This window comes from Hemiscyllium ocellatum, chromosome 18 (assembly GCF_020745735.1).
Source record: "Hemiscyllium ocellatum isolate sHemOce1 chromosome 18, sHemOce1.pat.X.cur, whole genome shotgun sequence".
In the NCBI taxonomy this organism is placed as follows: Eukaryota; Metazoa; Chordata; class Chondrichthyes; order Orectolobiformes; family Hemiscylliidae; genus Hemiscyllium; species Hemiscyllium ocellatum.
Genome location: NC_083418.1, coordinates 81,146,261 through 81,164,155, shown reverse-complemented (window position 1 = coordinate 81,164,155; position 17,895 = coordinate 81,146,261). Strand labels below are relative to the sequence as shown.

The following is a 17,895-nucleotide window of genomic DNA, read 5'->3' as shown; positions in this document are numbered from 1 at the left end:
TCTCGCCCCTTGTTCGTGCGTTTGATTATTTTCAATATCGGCTCAGCAGGCAAAACAAATTTATCAAATTCAATTTCACTACCTGCCTATCAATAGACTGAAAACAAAAAAAATGCTGGAAATCAGTGGGTCAAGCAGCAGCTTTGGAAAGTGCGCAATCAAATTTGCTCTTACATTGTTTATTCCCGTAGACTGCTTTGAAAATGCCTTGTACATTGGAATATAAAAATCTGAAGCAGCGAGCCAGGTTATCAATGATTTTAATTGCTTTTGATAACATGGTTAATGCTTAAACCTCTTTGACCAACAGTGTCAGGTTACCAATAAAGGAGGTTGGTAATGAACATTTCTTTAATTCTGCTTTTATTACAATGTGTCAGAAATCTGGAGGCCGTATGTTTCAGGGTGTGAACTGCAAAAGGACAAACCTGCTTTGAAGCAACTGAAATATGAGAGAAATTCTACCTGCAGATCTCAACCTTGTATCCAACTGCCTCTAGATCAATAGGCTCTGATCCTGGCTCGAAGTGGCTGACATTGAAATAGGACAACGTGTTATTGGTGAACCCGTGCAGTGTGCCGTCAGGACTGTATAAGTACAAGAAGACGAGGCGTGGGATGAAGCCAGAGGTGAAGGCGATCACAAATGCCTGCACAATGGAAAATGAAGAATTCAAACACTGTTGTTTTATATTATGACCAAATAAGGTGAATGAATGAAGACAAAAACCCTCAAGCTCATGTATCAGGTGTAAAATTGTAAACAAAACGTCCCTGAATATTTAAACAGACTGTCAATCTAGACAGCCCAACACACAACACCTAAAGTACCTTTAAATAAAAATAGTGATACAAAGAGGTTACTCAAACCAGTCAATACTTAGCTTCTACGGTGAGCAAACTAAATCACACTTCCCCACCTTAAACCTCCATTAACTAATCTAATCTACAATGTTAGCAGAGTTCATGGATCAGAACTGTCCGACCTATAGAAGCTTCTGCCATTATCTTGTTTCAAGCCTATAACAGCTACATCCCCAGCCAAGAACTCGTGTACTTAATCCATCAACTATTGGTAACTGTCTACTCTTACTTTTAAAAGATAAAATGTAGGACTTTGCATTTTTCTCTAGAATTATTTGCAAATTTTCCTTTACCTTTATATCAGACAGTATCCCAGCAAATCTCAGTGGCACTGCCATTCTTCCAGAATGTTACTCATTTTCAGGAAGACCAAACAGCGCTGACCACATTTACCCATTCCTACTCCCACATCCATTCAACCAATCCCATTATCCAACTGTCTACAACAATCTGCCAGGTTGATTACTCCCACCTCAATCCCTAGCTGAAGGTTCACTAGAATTAGTATCTGGCTGTTGGCAAATAAACACCAGGTTTAGTGACTAAATAACGGCCTTTCCAACTGGGGTAGAGACAAAACATGAATTTGGAGCGGTAACAAAAGATCAGAAGGAAATAAGCAAGCAAACATTGCCTCGATATAGTACCAAAAAGTCTATTCTTAATGAGATCAACACAAATCAAAGACTGAGTGCAAACATTCACCATAAACTGGAGACCAATATAAAGGGCAGGCTCAAGGGGGAAAAGGACAAGACAGGCATGGGAAGGGGTGGGGAAGGAGTGGGGAAGACAGGTATAGAGGAGAGGGAGGATTATGTTGGAAGTGGAAAATGGAGAGAGGAGAGTCAAAAACAGAAAGAAAAACTTTATACAAATGTATCAATGCTGCTACAGTTGAGCAAAATATTGACCAATGTTTTAAAATATAATTATAGAACATAGAAAAATACAGCGCAGTACAGGCCCTTCGGCCCTCGAAGTTGCGCCCTTCCAAGCCCACCTAACCTACAATAGCCCACTATCCTCCATATGCCTATCCAATGCCCGTTTAAATGACCATAAAGAGGGAGAATCCACCACTGCTACTGGCAGGGCATTCCATGAACTCACGACTCGCTGAGTAAAGAATCTACCCCTAACATCTGTCCTATACCTACCCCCCCTTAATTTAAAGCTATGCCCCCTCGTAATATCTGCAACTTATGGCAGTTGCATACGGTACATTTCAGTTTTAAATAGTGAACATAAATTGTCCAAGTGTCAAATTACGGGGTCGCCCAAGTCACTTCAATTTTCAAAACGTCTTCGCCATTTCATTTAAACTGGAACTCGGGCAGACAATCAGAAAATTGGAGTGCAAGTTTCAACAAGGAGCCTATTCATGGCAAATAAAACTCCGTTCAACCTCTGAAAACTGGTTTTTGGTTTAAATCCTACTTTTTGGTTAGGATTTCTAGTTTTAAAAGTCCACTTGTAAGATGTGGGTGTCACTGGCTGTGCCAACATTTATACCGTTTGAAGGGCAATTAGGAATAGGCGACGATGAGCTGCATTTTAGAAGCATAAAGAGCAGCCCCTTCGGCCCATTGAGTCTGTACAAGCAAAACCTACGCTAGTCACACTTTTCAGCACTTGGCTGATAGCCTGGATTGTAGTAACATGTTCATTAAGTACTTATTAAAGTTGGTGAAGTTTCCTGTTTTAACCACCGTCCAAGGCAGTGAATTCCAGACCTTTACATCTCCTCTACATCACCTGCCTTTCTGTTTAAAGGTGAACTGCTATAATCCAATTGGTGTGGAAACAATATTGAACCATAAAGAGTTACATCTGTTGCTTAGGAGTACGACAGATATTTTCAATGCTAAATATTTACAAATTGGGTCAAACTCCTGGAACTCCCTAACAGCACTGAGGGTCACATGGACCACCATCACCTTCTCAAGGGCAACTGAGGGGCAATAAACACTGGCCTAGCCAGGGACACCCAAGTGCCATGAGGGAGCTTGAACGAGAGATACAAGTATGGTTAATATCTTTGTTATTGGATAGTTGGTTTCACAGTACTTAATTTCCTGTGATTAAATATTCATCAGTTTTAATGTTTGATTGATTCAGATTACAAGTGAGAGACAGTTATATAGCAAAACTGTCAGATCTCTTCTGAGGAGATGAAAGTGGTGTGTGCAAAGTCTCTAAGTTGCAAAATGTTACTCAGAGGACAGAGAGAAGGAAAGTAGGTCTTGGCGTATTGTTGCTAGCTGTGGCTGGATTTGAGGCGATGTCTACTCATGTATGAAAGTTCTACTATAAGCCCTCATCACGTTAACAGGCTCATTCCTCAGGTTTGGTTTTAATGCTGCCACACTTGACGGGGAGCTTCAGATTGCCTCTGGGGAGGTTTCTTTGTTCACCTGGAATACTGGTCGTCTCATTGTTAAGGGAACAGACTGAGCCAGGGAAACATTTCACAGTCGCCCAGGCAGCTCAAATCCATCAGCTTTGGAGACACTTTACCTGAACGCTGTTAGACCTGGCTTTGAGGATACTGTCCTATTCCACAGTCCTCCCATTGAATATGGGGGATGCAGAGGAAGGCTTGCTGATGGCATTGTTCAGTGTTTGGTGTCACTAAGAATGCGTTCAGGTCTTATTGCAGAACAGAGGTTTGTGATGTTTAACTGGTCTGCACTAGGACTTTCATCAATGACAAGGTCTTTGTTTTTAAACACTTGCTGCTGTAGTTTGTAGAAAGCGGAGCAGGGTCAGCTGATCCCAGGTGGCCTTTTGTGAGAGCAATGATAGTAGTGACAATTGTGCTCAACACAGAATATTCCCTTCGACAGAGAGGCCAAGTAGAAAACCTGGCTGACCGGGGACAGGTTGATGAAGAGCTGCATTTTGGAAACATTAATAGCAGCAGAGGTGTGTGTTTGCGTAACTCAGGAGGTTACAGTGACCTGCAAATCTCATACAGAATCGGAAGTTACAGTCAGTCTATGCTGGTCAAGTTTAGTGACTGAAAGTAAAGAGGTTTCCATCTCTGATTCATTCAATATTTACACCAGCGCAGAGTTGATCTTCAGTGATACGAATCAGCTTACATTATAAACAGTACGGAAGCTGTCATGTAGCGTTACTCAATCTCAAACAAGTCCAGATTTTGAAAAAGTATCTTTGAGATCTTTGATGTGACGGCATCTGGTTTGAGCAAACAATTGCAGGGTTGAGGAATTCCTTAGAAATCCAGATCTTTAAGGCACAATCGACAATAGAACAATTTATTGAGTGAATTGTAATGGTCATGTCACGAAATAATGGAGGTTCCTTGTATTGACCTCAACATTTTCCACTGAGCTTCAGCTGGAAGGGTGGAAGCTGTACTGTGCCTCAGCCACAGGGAAGGGTGATTCAGGAGAAAGAGGGTCAGGATTTTCCCTGCTTACGTATGAGGGGGAAATACAATTCCAAAAGAACTGAGGATGACAGGAGTGGAGAGAACTCTCAATGCCTTCCCCCTCTCCCACCCATTACTGGGGGATAAAAGCTCACAAATGGGGCAGAAAGAGCCAAGATAGGGACTAGGAGACATGGCATTCAGCTCTTCACTCACTGAGAGGGTCCTGATCCCAAATAAAAGAAAAGAATGGAAATGTGGAACAAGCAGAGTACTGGAGAAACTCAGCAGGTCTGGCAGCAACTGCAGCGAGAGAAACAAAGTTCACTTTCAATATTCAGTATAACACTGTTTCAGAGCAGAAGAAAGTGGACCTTTTGCCCTGGAGCGTCAGAGGCGGAGAGTGATTTTAGAGGTTTATAAAATCATGAGGGGCATGGAGGAGGTCAATAGACAAGGTCTCTTTCCTGGGGTGGGGGAGTCCAAAACTAGAGGGCATAGGTTTAAGGTGAGACATGAAAGATATAAAAGAGACCTAAAAGGCAACTTTTTCAGAGGGTGGTGAATGTGTGGAATGAGCTGCCAAAGGAAGTGGTGGAGGCTGATACAATTACAACATTTAAAAGGCATCTGGATGGGTATATGAATAGGAGGAGTTTGGAAGAATGTGGGCCTAATGTTGGCAAATGGGACTGGTCAACATGGAAGAGTTGGACTGAAGGGTCTGTTTCTGGGCTGTATAACTCTGACAATGTTGGTAATTCGATTTTAAAATATTTTTTGACAGAATTGTGGATGAGAACCGCGGCAGGTTTGTTTTGCACTAGGCCTCTACATAAAGGAAGGGGGAAATAAAAATAACAGAAGGACCAATTCTCTTCCTTTCACACAGTGTGCACTCGGATCCAGCTGGGTATGTGCACACAAGGCCCTTACACAGGGTGAGATGGCATTATAGTGCAGCATTGACAAACAGAACAGTCCTGTAAGTGGGCCAGAGATGGGCCATGAGGATACAGTGAGCATGGGACTTGCCAGAACTCTCAGGGAGCTCTTCCACAGATCCCTGAAGGTGGCAGGGCAGATTAATTGGGTAGTTAAGACAGCACACTGGACACTTGCCTTTGTCAGTTGTGGGATAGATTTTAAAAGTCTGAGATTTCATTGGACCTGTACAGACCTTTGGTTAGGCCCCAGCTGGAGTACTGTGCCCAGTCCTGGTCACTGGATTATACAAAAGGGGGTAATTACACTGGAAGGGTTGCAGAGGAGCTTCACCAGGATGTTGCCTGGGATGTAGTTGAGCAACCTGCACTTGTTCATGCGACGTGTAGGCTGCCGATGGTGAGGCACTTACTGTCGACCCTTAACTATTCTTGACTAGTTACCTGCTTAAACACTGCGGTGCACTTGGAATAGATACAGCCATAAGGCCAAACCTTGTAACTCGTGCTCCGAATGAAGGGACGGGTTGGGGTTTATGATTTGGGTGGGGGGGGGGGGGGGGGAAGAGTTGGAGAAGCTCCAAACAGTACCTTGCTCTTCAAGAAGTGGGATCACTTTCATCCACTTCAGGAGCGGTCAAATTGTGCTTTGGGAAGGTGAGTAACTGATATATTTAGGCAGCAGCTAAACCTGAGGCACTACATGAGTAGAGTCTCCCACCCACCCTCCTCCTTTAACCCAAAAAACAACACTCTGGTGGGTTGATAACATTTTTCTACTTCTTTTCTATCATGGAAGGGGTTTAGTCAGGGAGGATTCAGCGAGGAGAGTAGCTAGGTGTTTCTATGGTCAAAAAGGAGAGTCCCAAATAGTATGTTGCCTCCCAGGTGCACGGGTCAGGAATGTCTCAGATCAACTGCAAAACATTCTGAAGGGGGAGGGGGAACAGCCAATTACTGTGGTGCATATAGACACCAGAGATATAGGTAATAAATAGGATGAGGCCCCTCAAGCAGAATTTAGGGAGTTAGGAGCTAAGTTAAAAGGTAGGACCTTGGAGGTAGCAATGTCAGGATTGCTACCAGTGTCATGTGCTAGTCAGAGTAGGAATAAAAGAATAGGCAGGATAAATGGGTTCAGATTTTTGGGACATTGGGACTGCTTCTGGAATAGGTGGGACTAATAAAAATTGGACAGTCTACACCCGGGCCAGACTGGAACCAATGTCTTTGGGGGTGGTTTAGCGAACACTGTTGGGAAGGGTTTAAACTAATGTGGCAGGGGGATGGGAACCAAATGGAGGTGGGTTAGTGGACAGTAAGGAGGTTGTAATGAAAGCCTGCAAAGAACTAGATAACAAAGTCAGTGTGACTAAGGGGAAGAGTAGAGGGACTGGTGGTCTGAGGTATTGTAGGTAAGGCAGATGAACTCAGGGCTTGGATTAGTACCTGGGAGTATGATGTCAGTGCTATTATGGAGACTTAGGGGAAGGGCATGATTGGCAACTAAATACAATATCCCAGGATAGCCATACTTCAAACAGAATAGAGAGGGAGGTAAAAGGGGTGGAGGAGTTGCATTACTGGTCAGAGAGGATATCACAGCTGTGCTGAAGGACGGCACTATGGAGGACTTGAACAGTGAGGCAATATGGGCAGAGCTCAGAAACAGGAAGGGTGCGGTGACAATGTTGGGGCTGTCCTACAGGCCTTCCAAGAGCGAGCGGGAGATAGAGGTACACATATGTACCTCTATGTGTCCTACAGGAAAAACACTAACTGGGGGAAGGCCAACTATACCAAAATTTCACAAACTGGGGAATGTGGATTGGGAGCAGCTGTTTGAAGGGAAATCCACATTCAATATGTGGGAGGCTTTTAAAAAAAAAAGAGGTTAATTAGAGTCTAGGAGAGATTTGGTCCGATTAGCAGCAGACACTAAGATTGGTGGAGTAACAGATAGTGAAGGGGACTGTCAGAGAATGCAGCAGAATACAGACAGACTGGAGAGGTGGGTGGAGAAATGGCAGTTCAACGAGGTAAAAACAAAGTCTGCAGATACTGGAAAACAGAGTGTAGATTAGAGTGGTGCTGGAAAAACACAGCAGGTCATGCAGCATCCAAGGAACAGGAAAATCAATTTCTGACGAAGGGCTTTTGCCCAAACATCGATTTTCCTGCTCCTCGGAAGCTGCCTGACCTGCTGTGCTTTTCCAGCAGCACTCTGATCTAGACAAGTGGCAGTTCAATCCGAGTAAACGCGAGGTGATGCATTTTGGAAGATCCAAGTTAAGAGTGAACTACACAGTAAATGGAAGAGATCTAGGGAAAATTGGTGGACAGAGAGATCTGGGTGTTCAGGTCCATTGTTTCCTGAAGGTGGCAACGCAGGTTAATAGTGGTCAAGGTGGCATGTGGCACGCTTTCCTTCATCAGACGGGGTATTGAGTACGAGAGTTAGCAGGTCATGTTTCAGTTGTATAAGACTTTGGTTTAGTCAGGCTTGGAATACTGCGTACAGTTCGGGTTGCCACATTACCAAAAGGATGTGGATGCTTTGGTGAGGGTGTAGAGGAAGTTCACCAGGATGTTGCCTGGTATGGAGGGTGCTATGAGGAGAGGTTGAGTAGATTAGGATTATTTTCATTAGAAAGACAGAGGTTGAGGGGGGACCTGATTGAGGTCTACAAAATCATAAGAGGTGTAGACAGGGTAGCTAGCAGGAAGCTTTCTCCCCCTGCCAAGTGGGGGACTCAATTACTAGGGGTCACAAGCTCAAGGTGAGAAGGGAAATGTTTAAGGGAAGTATACATGGAAAGTTCTTACTGCAGAGGGTGGTGGATGCCTGGGAGGTGCTAGAGGTGGGCACAATAGCATCATTTAAGACGCATCTGAGCAGTTACATGAATGGGCAGGGAGCAGAGAGATGCAGATCCTTAGAAAATAGGCTGTAGGTTTAGATAGTGGATCTGGATTGGCTCAGGTTTGGAGGGGCCGAAGGGCCTGTTCCTGTGCTGCAAGGTTCTTTGTTCACTTGAAAAGGCAGACCTGAATCCTCAGTCTGGGCAAAGCACCCCCTGACCACAGGGTTTCTCCTGAACAGAAAGCGTTTCAGTGTAGATTCCTCAGTGGACGGGGCCTTAAGCCCAAGGACGTTTGCCAGAGGGGATAGTGCTACCAACTGAACCCCAGCTGCCAGTTTCAGGGTAAAGAATGAATGACTGTGGGTCATACTGACCGGGCTTAGAACAAGGACCTATTAAAGAGTTTGCAAACTGGACACCTGTCCTCTCACTAACAGTGAAGGTTTCTCCTTCGGATAAGTGCCTTTCTGGATTGAAACTGTTTGGGAGTGGGTGCTGGGGGAAGGGGATGGTAACTCAAGTGGGAGAACAGATTTGTGCCATTTTCGGTCATGGCTTATTTTCCATGTTTGTAACATCTGGAAGTACATTTCATGAATTCATAGAGTGTTATCACACTATCCAGGCAGTGCTACGCACCACAAAATGTTCTCAATTTTAAAATGCTCTCGGTAAAATCAATTTGTTAGAAGCACCATTAAACTCAATGTTCTCCCATACACATTGAGACTATCCACCAGGTTGTGTGGCATTATCATCTGGAAAATGGGATAGATCTCAAACAGAACGAGGAGCTGGAGTGTGGGCATCCATGAGGTGCTGTGGGCAATCAGCAGGGCAGAGGCTGGGAACATAGCCGTGAGTAACTCTCCTCCGGACTCTCCAAAGCCATCTAGAAGACACATCTCAGCAGCGTGATGGAATATTCCTCACTTGGCTACATATCATACAGCACAGAAGCAGACCCTTCGGTCCAACTCATACATTCTGACCAAGTTTCTCAACTGCTTACTTTAGGCCCATATCCAGCTAAACCTTTCCCATTCATGTACCTGTCCAAATAGCTTTTAAATGTTATAACTGTATCTGTACCTACCACTTCCTTACAGTGATTAGATTACTTAGTGTGGAAACAGGCCCTTCGGCCCAAGTCCACACCAACCCGCCGAAGCACAACCCACCCATACCCCTACATTTACCCCTTTACCTAACACTACGGGCAATTTAGCATGGCCAATTCACCCGACCCGCACATCTTTGGACTGTGGGAGGAAACCGGAGGAAACCCACGCAGACACGGGGAGAACGTGCAAACTCCACACAGTCAGTCACCCGAGGCAGGAATTGAACCCGGGTCTCCAGCGCTGTGAGGCAGCAGTGCTAACCACTGTGCCACCGTGCCGCCCACTGTCCTCTGGCAGTTCATTCTACACATGACCACCCTCTGTGAAAAAGTTGCCCTTTAGGTCTTTTTAAACTTCTGTCCCTGCTCACCTTAAAATTATGCTCTCTAGTTTTGAGCTCCAACCCTAGGGAAAGGATTCACCTTATCTATGCCCCTCAGGATTTTATAAACTTCAATAAGTCAGTTCTCTCTCAACCTCTGATGCTCCAGGGAAAAACGTCCTAGCTTACGCAGCCTCTCCACTCTGTACTGCCCAGTACACAAGAGGAGACCTCGCCAACATCCTGTACAACCTCAACACGTCCCAACTCCTATTCTCAGTGGTCTGAACATAAAGGCAAGTGTGCTCAATGCCTTCTTAATAACTGTTGACCTGTGATACAACCTTCAAAGAACTACGTCCTGAACGTTTAGGTCTCTTCTACAACACCCCCCCAGGCTCGATCATTAACTGTGAAAGTCCTTCCCTTGAAGATCCAACAAATCTCAAACTTTACATTACCCGAGAGAAAACAATATGTTTGCTTGGTACCACACCCTCAAACATTTACTCCGTCCACCACCTACACTCAATATACAAAGCTGCTGCTGCTCCTATCTACAACATACACTGCAGAAATTCACCAGGGCTGCTTAGACCTATCTTCCATAACCACAACCACTTCCATCCAGAAGAACAAGTGCAGCAGATACTTGGGAACACCACCCTCCTTCAAGTTCCTCTCTAAGCCACTCACTATCCTGATTTGGAAATACTTGTCACCTGGGTCAATATCCTGGAATTCCCTCCCTAAAGAGCCTTGTGGGCCTACCCACAACACATGGATCACAATGGTCCTAGGGAACAACTCACTACCACCAGCCAGCAATGCCCATATCCTTCGCACTTGGACAGCAGCCAGTTTTGGTTCAGGGTGGTGCTGGAAAAGCACAGGCCAGGAAGCATCCCAGGAGCAGGAAAATTGATGTTTCAGGGAAACGCCCTTCATCAGCAACTGATTTTGGTCAACTTCACTCTTCAATGGATCCAAGACATTATGTATCCCTCAATTATTGGCTGATTTTTAAAAAAAAACAAAACTAGATACACAAACTTTTAATTATTTCTTGTCCAGCCAATTGCAGATATGTTTCCAATGGTGGCCATCATTAGCAGACCTTGTAGATGAGGAGGACTCTTTTCCACACTGAGTCAGTAGGTGGCTGTACAGACCAATACGTCTATGGCAGGCTCTGTTACACTTGGGACAGAAGGGGATTGTGGGAAGGGGTGGGTGGGGCATTGATCTGGCATGGTGCTCCTTGTGCTGTTTACCCCTGCCTTCCATTTATTCCTGAAGTCAAGCCTTGGAGGTGCTCCAACCCTTCCTAGATGCTGCTCCTCCAATTTGGAAGGCCTTGGGCCAGTTAGGCTTTGAGGTGTAACACTGAAACACTTCGTCTGTCCCACGTGGGGCTCACCTGATGTTTTTTTGGAGTAGAGCACTTGTTTGGGGTGTCTTGTGTTGGTCACGGGGACGACACGCCCAGCCCATCACAGGGGGTTGGAGTGGTGATCAGTGCCTCAAATTTTGGGGATGTTGACCAGGTTGAGGATGCTGGTTTTTGGGACACCTGCCTTCCTATTGGATTGGCAGCATCTTGCACAGAGTGTTGGTGGGACTGCATCAGCACCATGTGGTGCCTACTGTAGGCAGCCCATCTCCCAGAGCCATATGGGAGGACAGGAACCACCACAGCTCCGTATACCAGGAGCTTAGTGTCAGATCTGATGATGCTCTTCTTGACTAAGGATTTCCTCAGGCGTCTAAAGGCTGTACTAGTTCACTGGAGATGGTGTGGATCTCCTCCATAGCTGCTTTAACCAACAGGACACTCAAGGTATTGGAAGTGGTCAATTTTCTGTAAGGCCTCCCCAGGAACCTTGAGCAGGGGTTTGCTCCACAATGCTGGGCCAGGTTGGTGGAGGACCTTCCAATGGTGAACTTTGTTCAGGGGTCAACTAATAGAACAAAGAACAATACTGCACAGGAACAGGTCCTTCAGCCCGCCAGGCCTGCGCCGCCACATTTTACTCTTCCACACTAAAACTGTCTTCACTTACAGGATCCGTATCCCTCTATTCCCTTCCTATTCATGTATTGGTCCAGGTGCTTCTTGAATGCTGCGATTGTGTCTGCTTCCACCACCTCCTCTGGCAATGTGTTCCAGATACTCACCACTTTATCTATAAACTGCTGTATCCTCTGACAATTCTAGTAATCAGATCTGACAGACTTTGTATGACCTACCGAGAAGAGGCTGGCTAACTGGGGGCAAGGGTCAGACCAGTTCGAATCACTTCGAAAGGTATGGATTTGTGGACAGAAAAGAGGACAAGTGGCCAGAAACCTCTTCAAAAAGGGGTGGTGGGGCAATAAAAACCATCTTAATCCACCACCCACCCCACATACTCTCCTCCAAACTGAACGGAACAAAGAACACAGCACAGGAACAGGCCTCCAAGCCTACATGGATTCAGATCCTCTGTCTAAACCTGTCACCTATTTTCTAAGGATCTGCATCCCTCTGCTCCCTGCCCTTCATGTATCTGTCAAGATACATCTGAAATACTACTTTGTGGTATAATATTGTTCTGACTGCTGGGAACTGCACATAAAAAAAAGACACTTCAGTAAAGGAGGAAGGGAAATGAAATGCCGACAAAGAAAACTCCAGCATGCTGTCATTTACCATAGGATGTTTGACTTTTCCAAGCTTGTGTGTTTAACATCTATCGTTGCCTGACTGAACTCGGTGCTTCTCCTTCAGGAGCCTCAGATTAATCTGGAATGTCCATCTGTGGCTACTTCAGAGTTGGCTCTACTCTAAAGGCCCAAGTGGTTGGAGGTATCTAGCAGAGAACTAAGTCAAGGAAAGGAGGAATTAATGATGTTCCCAACTATTTGGCTATTTTCCAAAAGAAGGAAAAAAGGTCAAAAATCTGTCTTTGTTCTGTTCCCAGTAGAAATCTTGATTTAGTAGAAAAATAATCTCACAGCTGTGCAAAGGCAATTTCCTTGGAAACTTTTCCCTCGTCCACTTGAGCACTTTGCGGTTTGGAATCCTACAGTAACCATGACAGAGTTCCAAGACAGCACATTTCTAAAGTCATCAGTCAGCCACTGAAATTGTACAAGAAGTCAGGTACACTCTCCACACAAGTGGAAAGCCATTGCAATGGGACATCACCAGATCTTCACTTTTGGGGTAAAAACAATGCCTGCAGATGCTGGAAACCAGATTCTGGATCAGTGGTGCTGGAAGAGCACAGCAGTTCAGACAGCATCCAATAAGCAGTGAAATCGACGTTTCGGGCAAAAGCCCTTCATCACGAATAAAGGCAGTGAGCCGGAAGCATGGAGAGATAAGCTAGGGGAGGGTAGGGGTGGGGAGAGAGTAGCATAGAGTACAATGGGTGAGTGGGGGAGGAGATGAAGATGATAGATCACCTATCCACTCCACCCTCTCAGATCTTCACTTTTGTCTTTCCTTACAGATGTGTTGTGCGTTGTTTATATTTGAAATTGCCAAATACAATTAGCCTTAGCTGCCCTTCAGTGGGGCATTTTGCCAGAATGAAAACAATGATATAAAATGGACCATTTACTAGCTGCTGAATTGATGGGGTGGTTATTTGGCTTCAGTGCCATTTGATCAGGATGAGATGCTGAGCTGTTTGAGATTGTAAACTGGCTACAATTCTAAATCAGTGCAATATACCAGCCCAAAGTGATATCAATCAGAACAGTGGTCCATAGCTCTGGAGGTGGTGTTAAATTTCATATTGGCATCCTCCTGTTATATACAAAACTTCAAAAACACAGAAGTCAGAAGTGGGACATTGTTGGCTCAAATTTACTTTGACAGATTTTTAATTAACGGGTTGAAAGATTATGGAGAGTTTGCATATGGAGTGGAGGTCAAGATAAGGGCAGCACGGTGGCTCAGTGGTTAGCACTGCTGCCTCACAGTGCCAGGGACCCGGGTTCGATTCCCACCTTGGATGACTGTCTGTGTGGAGTTTGCACATTCTCCCCGTGTCTGCGTGGGTTTGCTCCGGGTGCTCCGGTTTCCTCCCACAGTCCAAAGATGTGCACGTTAGGTGTATTGGCCAGGCTAAATTGCCCGGAGTGTGCAAGGACATGTTTGTTAGGGGTAAATGTAAGAGAGTGATAGGGAATGGGTTTGGGTGGGCTACTCTGAGGGTCAGTGTGGATCTTTTGGGCTGAAGGGCCCATTTCCACACTGTAGGGATTTAATGATTAGCCATGATCATATTAAATGGTGCAGGCTTGAGGGACTGAATTACTATTCTGGCTCCCAATTTTCATGTTTTAAGTACTTCACAAAAAAAGTAAAAAGGTATAAACACTGCACAATAAACATTTAAAAATAAAGGTTCCAGATCACCTTCATGTGTTACTTTCTACCTATGAAAAAAATATTATCTGGAAGAGGAACTGAGGGAATTATGTCATCTACAAATGTAGCAATACAGATAGGTGGAGGGACAGGTAGTATTGAGGAAGCCAGTGGGTTGCAGAAGGACTTGGACAGGCAAAAAAGTGGCAGGTTGTGGGAAAGTATGACGTTATGCACTTGAGTCGGAAGAATAGAGATATGGACTATTTTCTAAATGGGGAAAGGCTTTGGCAATCTGAATCACAATGGGACTTGGGAGTCCTAGTTCAGGATTGGCTTAATGTTTACAGAAAGTCAGGAAGACAAATGCAATATTGGCATTCATTTCAACAAGGCTAGCTGGGGTATACTGCTGGCTGTGTATAAATTGTGAGCAGTTTTGAACCTGTATCTAAGGATGGAGATTCTAGGTGTCCAGAAATGGTTTAGAAGGTAGGTCCTGGCGATGAAAGACTTGCCATATGAGGAATGGTTGAGGACTCTGGGTCTGGACTCAGTGGAGTTTGGAACATTGAGGGGGAGCCTGATTGAAACTTACAGAACACAGAGAGGCCTGGATAGAGTGGACGGGGAGAAGATGTTTTCACTAGTAGCAGAGACTGGGACCTGAGGGCACAGCCTCAGAGTGATTGGATGACCCTTTGTGAATAGACGACTCTATGGAACTCCACAGCCCTCTGCAGCAAAGTCATTGAGTGTATTGAAGACAGAGATAGATAGTATCATGATTAGGAGGGCTACGGGGAGAAGGCAAGAGAACGAGATTGAAAAACAATGATTGAATGGTTGAGCAGATTTGAATTCTACTGCTATTTCTTATGGTCTTTTGGAAATCTTTGGTGCTGTCCAGTGAATCTGAGTGCAGAGACACACTACCAGGAGGACGTGGAGGCTTTGGAGAGGGTACAGAAACAGTTTATCAGGACATTGTCTGGTTTGGAGAGAATTAACCTTGAGGAGCGATTGTACCAACTTACTTTCTTTTCACTTGAACATCGAAGGATGAGGGGCTGATAGAACTTACAAAATATATGTACAGTCGGAGTCTTTTTCCCCAGGGCAGAATTGTCAATTACTAGGGGACTTAGATTTAAGGTAGAAGGGGGAGGTTTAAAGGTGACACGAGAGGCAAGTTTGTTTTTGCACAAAAGATGGTGGAACATATCGCCAGAGGACCTGGTAGAAGCAGATAAAATAACAATGTCTAAAGAGGCATCTTGACAGATACATGAACAGGGAGGGAGTAGAGGGACATGGATCACAGAGGAGAGTTTTTAAGTTAATAAAAGCATATCAGTGCAGTCTTGGTAGGCCAAAAAGCCTGTTCCTGTGCTGTACTGCTCTTCGTTCACATTAATGTTGGACACTATTTTCAAATCTAAGACCAGCAACAAACAGGCACAGCCCATGGAAACCCAACTATCACAAAACAAGCTGCTGTTTAAGGCAGCAGTATATTTACAAACACTGATAGAAGGCAGCTTCACAATTTCATTAAACCATCACATCTGATAAATGCCCGTTAAATAAATAGACCCAAAATGGCTTGTAGTATTTATACAATCCTTCGATCCATTTGTTCATGGGGTCAAACCCATTCACGTTTCATTTCTCATTGCACCTGGTATGTTCAGCACCTTGATTCTCGAAGGCTGGAATGGACTTTGCTGAGGACAAGAATCGAAGGATGAAGCAGCAGACAGAGCATGACGTCATGGTGTGGGGCTTCATTCAAACTGGGAGCATGGTGAAATGTGGTCATGCCAGGGGTCAGTCGGCTGGGGGGACAGACCCACTTTCTGCTGCCATGACCAAACACTCTGAACATTATGCTGCGTATCTGATGGCTGGGTTAAGGACACCCACATATGGTGAGAGATCAATGAGGGGAGATGCAATTATCCAATGGTCTACATAGGAACCAATGGCAGTGATTGAACTAGGAATTATACTCTGCTGAGGCTTGGGGAGAGAATGGGATTTCCACAAGTTAGACACGAGAAGTAGGATCAACTAAGGACGAAGAAATGAGAAACCTGTAATCATGGATATTAGTCAGGAAAAACCCTTGGAGAAAATTCAAAGTCTAAAATGTGATGAGTCCACGGGACATGACAGCTGACATTCTGGTGTTGTAAATGGGATAGCTACAGAAATAGTGGATGCACGGTGTATGATTTTTCAAAATTTCCTTGGCTCTAAAATAGTCCCAAATTGAACATTAGCAAATGGAAACATTGTTCTGCAAGAGAGAAATAGGAGATTAACAACAGGTCAACCAACCTGACAACGTTTGTTGGAAAAATTCTAGAGTCCTAGAAATGTAGATTATAGTACAGTCAAAGGTTTTGTTGGGGATGGAGGATGCAATGAGTAGGATATGTAAAAGGGGAATGAGGTGATGGAGCATGCTGGAGCCCCAGAAAGGTGGCAGCATATGAAAGGTTAAAATGCAAGACACGGGTCAATGGGGTTGTAGATAATGGGACCGTGGAGAGAGAATTGGGTCACAGGTACAACAGGCAATTCAGGTGGTAAATGGTAGATTGGCCTTCAAAGGCATGAGAGTACAAGAAAAAGGAAGTCTTTCTGCAGCTGTAGCAAGACTTATTTAGACAGGGCACTCGACACAATTTTGGGAGCCCCTGAAATGAGGGGACTCTCCCATGACAAGAGGCTCAGTCAGTTGTATCTGTGCGCTCTGGGAGTGTAGAAGGATGAAAGGGATTTATCGAAATCTACAAAGATTCTGGAAAAGCTTGATGGGGGTGGGGGTAGGAATATACACTAAAAAGAGGCATTGTCTTTTGACTGGGGAGTCAAGAACAAAGTCTCCAGGTAAAGGACAAAGAACAGAAATTGCTAGAAAAGCCCAGTAGGTCTGGCACCATCTGTGGAGAGAATCAGAGTTAATGTTTTAGGTCGAACGATTCTTCCAAAAGCAAAAGCATTAACTCGGATTCTCTCAACAGATAGTGTCTGTCCTGCTGAGCTTTTCCAGCAATTAGTTTTTTGTCTGATTTACAGCATCCAAAGACCTTTTGGTTCTCAAGGTCAAGGAGATGACCAAAGACTGCAATAAGGAGAAATTCTTTCACTCAAAAAGGGTTGTAAACATTTTTATCTTTTTCCACAAGACCTGTTGAATACTCAAATCATTGGGAATTAAAGGATGAGATAGAGATTCTTGTTGTGCTTCTGATGTTACAGAAATGTGCTGGAACAATGTGTTCTGCAATTTAATTCCTTCTAGCCCCATCGTTAGTCAGTGTCCCTGTCCAATCGACCACATGGGCAGACTCTAACTCCATTCACACGGTGTGACCTCCTATCCCACTAAAATTGTTCAACAATGCCCTATCCATATTGAAGATCTTTCTCAAGGCTGTAATAATGCAACAGTGCACCCCCCACTTCCATTAAACTCAACAGCTGAAGGAGATGCATTTTTATGAGACTCAATGTTAGTTTCCAATTAAGGTAAAACTATCACTTTCAAAACAGTCAAACTCAAACTAATGTTGGATCATAAAGATACATGAAGTGACTGGCTTCAGTTCATAAATCTAATTTAAGAAAAGCACCATCAGTCTTGATTGTGTATACAATGTGCCATTATATATACACAAGGTATTCCTGTGCTGCATAAATCATGTTTAAAACTTTATAAAAAGTCTAAAATGAAATAAAGCATGTGACAACTACCCCATTACTTTTGAAACAATAGGACACTCTCACATTAGTCTCTTGGCTATTCTAATGTCAACCATGAGCAAACTTGGGAAAAGAAGCTGTCTTTATATCTTTCCCAATTGCAGAAAGCAGACTATGTGGAGTTGAAAGAACTGGCTATTTAGTGGAGGTTCTGTCAATTATGGTTTCATTGGCCCAAGTGTTGTTTGTGAACAAGATGATTGATGCAGAATGCTCTGTGCAAAGCGGCGAAATGTCAGA

General features: G+C 44.3%; 1 protein-coding gene across 1 annotated transcript in view; it reads right to left on the bottom strand.

Moving 5' to 3' along the window:
* The window catches only part of ano1a (anoctamin 1, calcium activated chloride channel a), a 200,217-nt gene that overhangs the window by 9,329 nt on the left and 172,993 nt on the right, over positions 1–17,895 (bottom strand). Inside the window, exon 25 of the mRNA XM_060838674.1 lies at positions 466–650. Coding sequence (XP_060694657.1) covers positions 466–650 — 185 coding nt within the window. The remainder of the gene's footprint in view (positions 1–465; positions 651–17,895) is intronic.